Consider the following 7,500-nt stretch of genomic DNA (forward strand, 5'->3'; position numbering starts at 1 on the left):
AACAACACTTCTTGTTCGACTGTTTTTAATCAATAATCACCATCACCGATCAGGAATCGACAGCTGATAATAGAGTTATTGATCAGAACTAGCCGGCTAGCTCGTAGCGGAGGGGCTAGCTGTGTCGCATAGCGGTGTCTCCGGTGTGTAACTCCACGAGAGAGCTGGGTAAAGCTGCTCGTGTCCTTCGCGTGTCTCCTCGTGTCCTCCTCGTGTCCTCCTCTTGTCCCCCTCACCTCTCCTCGCTGAGAACAGTGCAGCCATGGCTCCTTTCCTCTTCAGATTGATGACTGTTACGAAGAGCACTGCTGCCTTCACGTGCCGTCGGAAACACGGCCGTTGGGAGCAAGAAGTGAGAGCCAGTTATGGAATCGTCCTTTTCGGTCAGGAAGGTTCCGAGTGACCCGGAAGTGTCTAAGAGAAGTGCTCACGGACTTTGAGGCGCGCTCCCGCGCAGTCCTTGAGTAAATTGCACCCACGCCTGTTTAATCTGCGCGCGCCCGCGGCTTTCACTCGCGGTCTCTGATTTTCCTGCGGTTGCCTGAAGGCAAATCAGATCAGATCAAACAGCGGCTCGCGAAATTTACTTTGATGAGCGCTTTACGTCACTGCGCGAGCACAATGATATAAATATGATATTATATATAAATATGATATAATATATAATATTATATTTATGTATAATATATTTATATATGTATATACACATATAAATATGATAATATATTATATTATATGTATATTATCTATATTATATTTATATATTTATAAATATTATATATAATTATTATATATATTATATATATAAATTAATATTATATATATATATATATAATTCTACTGATTACATATCCTGATGCAGAATGAATTGTTCGTGTCATTTTTTGGCACTAAATCTGTGTTTCTGTGTCTTTAATTAAAACAATCATATATATCATATATGATATCCCATATTTACACTTAGTGAGTCTGTAATTATACTGCGAACATCCCATATGATGTTTATGTATTATTACCCTAAATATAGAAAAGTAATAGTTTAACTGTGTAAGAACACGAAAACGTAGGAGAGGACAAAACAGAGCAGCGTCACAGAGCGAGGGGTCAACGTATCAACGTGTTTATTGATTTGAGCACCGTTAAAAAGTCAGTGAAAGTCGGCGTGTGAGAGGGCTGCATGCTACATGCTGCATGTCGCATGCGACATGCTACATGAGGCATACTGCATGGCTACATGCTGCATGGCTACATGCTACATGAGGCATACTGCATGGCTACATGAGGCATACTGCATGGCTACATGCTGCATGGCTACATGCTACATGCTACATGAGGCATACTGCATGGCTACATGCTACATGAGGCATACTGCATGGCTACATGAGGCATAATGCATGGCTACATGCTACATGAGGCATACTGCATGGCTACATGCTACATGAGGCATACTGCATGGCTACATGCTACATGAGGCATACTGCATGGCTACATGAGGCATACTGCATGCTACATGAGGCATACTGCATGGCTACATGCTACATGAGGCATACTGCATGGCTACATGAGGCATACTGCATGGCTACATGCTACATGAGGCATACTGCATGGCTACATGCTACATGAGGCATACTGCATGCTACATGAGGCATACTGCATGCTACATGAGGCATACTGCATGCTACATGAGGCATACTGCATGGCTACATGAGGCATACTGCATGGCTACATGAGGCATACTGCATGGCTACATGAGGCATACTGCATGGCTACATGCTACATGAGGCATACTGTATGGCTACATGCTACATGAGGCATACTGCATGCTACATGAGGCATGCTGCATGGCTACATGCTACATGAGGCATACTGCATGGCTACATGCTGCATGGCTACATGAGGCATACTGCATGGCTACATGCTACATGAGGCATACTGCATGCTACATGCTGCATGGCTACATGCTGCGTGGCGGTCCTCTACTTGCTGGAGGGGGTGAAGGTGAAGCATCCCCTCTGGTGGAACTGCATGTCCCTGATGCGGCGCATGGACTGCATCTGAGGCTGGAAGGCACTGAAGTCGTTGTAGTGTCTGTAGTCACCGCACTCAAACAGGTACTGGTAGCCTCTGTAGCCGGGGTACTGGTAGCCCACCCACCTGAGGAGACACGGGTAATACAGGTCCATCAGCCGGTTCTACTGGTCACTGACAAAGGAGGACGAGAGGTTCTAGAGGTCATTGAGGAGGTTCTATGGGTCTTTAAGAGGTTCTAGAGTCATTGAGGAGGTTATATGGGTCTTAAAGAGGTTCTAGAGTCATTGAGGAGGTTCTATGGGTCTTTAAGAGGTTCTAGTCATTGAGGAGGTTCTATGGGTCTTAAAGAGGTTCTAGAGTCATTGAGGAGGTTCTATGCATCTTAAAGAGGTTCTATAGTCATTGAGGAGGTTCTATGCATCTTAAAGAGGTTCTAGAGGTCATTGAGGAGGTTATATGGGTCTTAAAGAGGTTCTAGAGTCATTGAGGAGGTTCTATGGGTCTTAAAGAGGTTCTAGAGTCATTGAGTTGGTTCTATGGCTCTTTCAGAGGTTCTAGAGGTCATTGAGGAGGTTCTATGGGTCTTAAAGAGGTTCTGGAGGTCATTGAGGAGGTTCTATGGGTCTTAAAGGGGTTCTAGAGGTCATTGAGGAGGTTCTATGGGTCTTAAAGAGGTTCTAGAGTCATTGAGGAGGTTCTATGCATCTTAAAGAGGTTCTAGAGTCATTGAGGAGGTTATATGGGTCTTTAAGAGGTTCTAGAGTCATTGAGGAGGTTCTATGGGTCTTTAAGAGGTTCTAGTCATTGAGGAGGTTCTATGGGTCTTAAAGAGGTTCTAGAGTCATTGAGGAGGTTCTATGCGTCTTAAAGAGGTTCTATAGTCATTGAGGAGGTTATATGCATCTTAAAGAGGTTCTAGAGGTCATTGAGGAGGTTATATGGGTCTTAAAGAGGTTCTAGAGTCATTGAGGAGGTTCTATGGGTCTTAAAGAGGTTATAGAGTCATTGAGTTGGTTCTATGGCTCTTTCAGAGGTTCTAGAGGTCATTGAGGAGGTTCTATGGGTCTTAAAGAGGTTCTGGAGGTCATTGAGGAGGTTCTATGGGTCTTAAAGGGGTTCTAGAGGTCATTGAGGAGGTTCTATGGGTCTTAAAGAGGTTCTAGAGTCATTGAGGAGGTTCTATGCATCTTAAAGAGGTTCTAGAGTCATTGAGGAGGTTATATGGGTCTTTAAGAGGTTCTAGAGTCATTGAGGAGGTTCTATGGGTCTTTAAGAGGTTCTAGTCATTGAGGAGGTTCTATGGGTCTTAAAGAGGTTCTAGAGTCATTGAGGAGGTTCTATGCGTCTTAAAGAGGTTCTATAGTCATTGAGGAGGTTATATGCATCTTAAAGAGGTTCTAGAGGTCATTGAGGAGGTTATATGGGTCTTAAAGAGGTTCTAGAGTCATTGAGGAGGTTCTATGGGTCTTAAAGAGGTTCTAGAATCATTGAGTTGGTTCTATGGCTCTTTCAGAGGTTCTAGAGGTCATTGAGGAGGTTCTATGGGTCTTAAAGAGGTTCTAGAGGTCATTGAGGAGGTTCTATGGGTCTTAAAGAGGTTCTAGAGTCATTGAGGAGGTTCTATGGGTCTTAAAGAGGTTCTAGGGTCATTGAGGAGGTTATATGTGTGTTTAAGAGGTTCTAGAGTCATTGAAGAGGTTCTATGCATCTTAAAGAGGTTCTATAGTCATTGAGGAGGTTCTATGCGTCTTAAAGAGGTTCTAGAGGTCATTGAGGAGGTTCTATGGGTCTTAAAGAGGTTCTAGAGTCATTGAGGAGGTTCTATGGGTCTTAAAGAGGTTCTAGAGGTCATTGAGGAGGTTCTATGGGTCTTAAAGAGGTTCTAGAGTCATTGAGGAGGTTCTATGGGTCTTAAAGAGGTTCTAGAGGTCATTGAGGAGGTTCTATGGGTCTTAAAGGGGTTCTAGAGGTCATTGAGGAGGTTCTATGGGTCTTAAAGAGGTTCTAGAGTCATTGAGGAGGTTCTATGCATCTTAAAGAGGTTCTAGAGTCATTGAGGAGGTTATATGGGTCTTAAAGAGGTTCTAGAGGTCATTGAGGATGTTCTATGGGTCTTAAAGAGGTTCTAGAGTCATTGAGGAGGTTCTATGCATCTTAAAGAGGTTCTAGAGTCATTGAGGAGGTTATATGGGTCTTTAAGAGGTTCTAGAGTCATTGAGGAGGTTCTATGGGTCTTTAAGAGGTTCTAGTCATTGAGGAGGTTCTATGGGTCTTAAAGAGGTTCTAGAGTCATTGAGGAGGTTCTATGTGTCTTAAAGAGGTTCTATAGTCATTGAGGAGGTTCTATGCGTCTTAAAGAGGTTCTAGAGGTCATTGAGGAGGTTATATGGGTCTTAAAGAGGTTCTAGAGTCATTGAGGAGGTTATATGGGTCTTAAAGAGGTTCTAGAGTCATTGAGTTGGTTCTATGGCTCTTTCAGAGGTTCTAGAGGTCATTGAGGAGGTTCTATGGGTCTTAAAGAGGTTCTAGAGGTCATTGAGGAGGTTCTATGGGTCTTAAAGAGGTTCTAGAGTCATTGAGGAGGTTCTATGGGTCTTAAAGAGGTTCTAGGGTCATTGAGGAGGTTCTATGTGTGTTTAAGAGGTTCTAGAGTCATTGAAGAGGTTCTATGCATCTTAAAGAGGTTCTATAGTCATTGAGGAGGTTCTATGCGTCTTAAAGAGGTTCTAGAGGTCATTGAGGAGGTTCTATGGGTCTTAAAGAGGTTCTAGAGTCATTGAGGAGGTTCTATGGGTCTTAAAGAGGTTCTAGAGGTCATTGAGGAGGTTCTATGGGTCTTAAAGAGGTTCTAGAGTCATTGAGGAGGTTCTATGGGTCTTAAAGAGGTTCTAGAGGTCATTGAAGAGGTTCTATGGGTCTTAAAGGGGTTCTAGAGGTCATTGAGGAGGTTCTATGGGTCTTAAAGAGGTTCTAGAGTCATTGAGGAGGTTCTATGCATCTTAAAGAGGTTCTAGAGTCATTGAGGAGGTTATATGGGTCTTAAAGAGGTTCTAGAGGTCATTGAGGATGTTCTATGGGTCTTAAAGAGGTTCTAGAGTCATTGAGGAGGTTCTATGGGTCTTAAAGAGGTTCTAGAGGTCATTGAGGAGGTTCTATGGGTCTTAAAGGGGTTCTAGAGGTCATTGAGGAGGTTCTATGGGTCTTAAAGAGGTTCTAGAGTCATTGAGGAGGTTCTATGCATCTTAAAGAGGTTCTAGAGTCATTGAGGAGGTTATATGGGTCTAAAAGAGGTTCTAGAGGTCATTGAGGAGGTTATATGGGTCTTAAAGAGGTTCTAGAGTCATTGAGGAGGTTCTATGGGTCTTAAAGAGGTTCTAGAGGTCATTGAGGAGGTTCTATGGGTCTTAAAGGCGTTCTAGAGGTCATTGAGGAGGTTCTATGCATCTTAAAGAGGTTCTAGAGTCATTGAGGAGGTTCTATGGGTCTTTAAGAGGTTCTAGTCATTGAGGAGGTTCTATGGGTCTTAAAGAGGTTCTAGAGTCATTGAGGAGGTTCTATGCGTCTTAAAGAGGTTCTATAGTCATTGAGGAGGTTCTATGGGTCTTAAAGAGGTTCTAGGGTCATTGAGGAGGTTCTATGTGTGTTTAAGAGGTTCTAGAGTCATTGAAGAGGTTCTATGCATCTTAAAGAGGTTCTATAGTCATTGAGGAGGTTCTATGCGTCTTAAAGAGGTTCTAGAGGTCATTGAGGAGGTTCTATGGGTCTTAAAGAGGTTCTAGAGGTCATTGAGAAGGTTCTATGGGTCTTAAAGAGGTTCTAGAGTCATTGAGGAGGTTCTATGGGTCTTAAAGAGGTTCTAGAGGTCATTGAGGAGGTTCTATGGGTCTTAAAGGGGTTCTAGAGGTCATTGAGGAGGTTATATGGGTCTTAAAGAGGTTCTAGAGTCATTGAGGAGGTTCTATGCATCTTAAAGAGGTTCTAGAGTCATTGAGGAGGTTATATGGGTCTTTAAGAGGTTCTAGAGTCATTGAGGAGGTTCTATGGGTCTTTAAGAGGTTCTAGTCATTGAGGAGGTTCTATGGGTCTTAAAGAGGTTCTAGAGTCATTGAGGAGGTTCTATGCATCTTAAAGAGGTTCTATAGTCATTGAGGAGGTTCTATGCGTCTTAAAGAGGTTCTAGAGGTCATTGAGGAGGTTATATGGGTCTTAAAGAGGTTCTAGAGTCATTGAGGAGGTTCTATGGGTCTTAAAGAGGTTCTAGAGTCATTGAATTGGTTCTATGGCTCTTTAAGAGGTTCTAGAGGTCATTGAGGAGGTTCTATGGGTCTTAAAGAGGTTCTAGAGGTCATTGAGGAGGTTCTATGGGTCTTTAAGAGGTTCTAGAGTCATTGAGGAGGTTCTATGGGTCTTAAAGAGGTTCTAGAGTCATTGAGGAGGTTCTATGGGTCTTAAAGAGGTTCTAGAGTCATTGAGGAGGTTCTATGGGTCTTAAAGAGGTTCTAGAGTAATTGAGTTGGTTATATGGGTCTTTAAGAGGTTCTAGAGTTCATTGAGGAGGTTCTATGGGTCTTAAAGAGGTTCTAGAGTCATTGAGGAGGTTATATGGGTCTTAAAGAGGTTCTAGAGTCATTGAGTTGGTTCTATGGGTCTTTAAGAGGTTCTAGAGGTCATTGAGGAGGTTCTATGGGTCTTAAAGAGGTTCTAGAGGTCATTGAGGAGGTTCTATGGGTCTTAAAGAGGTTTTAGAGTCATTGAGGAGGTTATATGGGTCTTTAAGAGGTTCTAGAGTCATTGAGGAGGTTCTATGGGTCCTTATGAGGTTCTCGTGGTCACTGAGATATTCCGGGGTCCCTCAAGTGGTTCTGCTTGTGGTTGAGGTTCTCCGGGTGTTCAAGGTTCTGGAGGTCGGAGGATATCTAAGTGGTTCTTTAGGAGATCCTCTATCATCTCCTGGAACCATAAGGACCATTCCTCCTTCAGGGTTCCACACTCAACAACAACAACAACAAGATGGACAGTGTGTGTTCCTCTGAGGGACTGTGGAGGTCTCGTGGGCCGGGGGCCGGAGCCCCGTGGGGGGGTCTGTACTCACGCTCCTCCGGGGACCCTCACGCTGCCCACGTGGTCGCTGAAGCCGTGCGCCCACAGCGTGGGGACGTCGTCCTCCTGGATCTCCATCTTGTTGCCCTTGAAGTCGGAGAGCTCGTACAGGCAGACCTTGTGCTCCAGGCTGTCCTGCAGGGCGGAGGAGGGGGGGGGGGTGAGGACCAGGAGAGGAGGACCGGAGGCTCTCGGCGCCGCGGCCGTTACCATGCGGACGGGCCGCAGCGACATGAGGCGGTCGCTGCGGTACGAGTTGCTCCAGGTGTCCCAGCGAGGATACTCCCCCTTCTCCAGGACGAACATCTCGCCGCGGAAGTTGGTCTGCTCGAAGGCAACGAAGCTGGAGAGGGGGGGCGGCCGGGGGCA

The 7,500-nt window shown here is 44.5% G+C and overlaps 2 protein-coding genes across 5 annotated transcripts in view; both read right to left on the reverse strand.

Annotated features, from left to right (window-relative positions):
* Positions 1 to 528, reverse strand: part of acads (acyl-CoA dehydrogenase short chain) — an 8,296-nt gene extending 7,768 nt beyond the window's left edge. Inside the window, exon 1 of one of the 3 annotated variants that reach the window (XM_056432975.1) lies at positions 237 to 516. In XM_056432975.1, coding sequence (XP_056288950.1) covers positions 237 to 264 — 28 coding nt within the window. In that variant the 5' untranslated portion in view covers positions 265 to 516. The other 2 variants (XM_056432977.1, XM_056432976.1) reach the window with 2 other exon arrangements.
* A 1,300-nt stretch (positions 529 to 1,828) lies between these two features.
* crybb1 (crystallin, beta B1) overlaps positions 1,829 to 7,500 on the reverse strand; it is a 6,340-nt gene continuing 668 nt past the window's right edge. Inside the window, exons 4-6 of one of the 2 annotated variants that reach the window (XM_056432990.1) lie at positions 7,342 to 7,474; positions 7,124 to 7,266; positions 1,829 to 2,154 (exon numbers count right to left, since the gene is read on the reverse strand). In XM_056432990.1, the coding sequence (XP_056288965.1) occupies positions 1,977 to 2,154; positions 7,124 to 7,266; positions 7,342 to 7,474 (454 nt within the window). In that variant the 3' untranslated portion in view covers positions 1,829 to 1,976. Of the gene's footprint in view, positions 2,155 to 7,123; positions 7,475 to 7,500 lie in introns of both variants that reach the window. The other variant, XM_056432989.1, reaches the window with a different exon arrangement.

The sequence above is a fragment of the Pseudoliparis swirei genome, chromosome 15 (assembly GCF_029220125.1).
Source record: "Pseudoliparis swirei isolate HS2019 ecotype Mariana Trench chromosome 15, NWPU_hadal_v1, whole genome shotgun sequence".
NCBI lineage: Eukaryota > Metazoa > Chordata > Actinopteri > Perciformes > Liparidae > Pseudoliparis > Pseudoliparis swirei.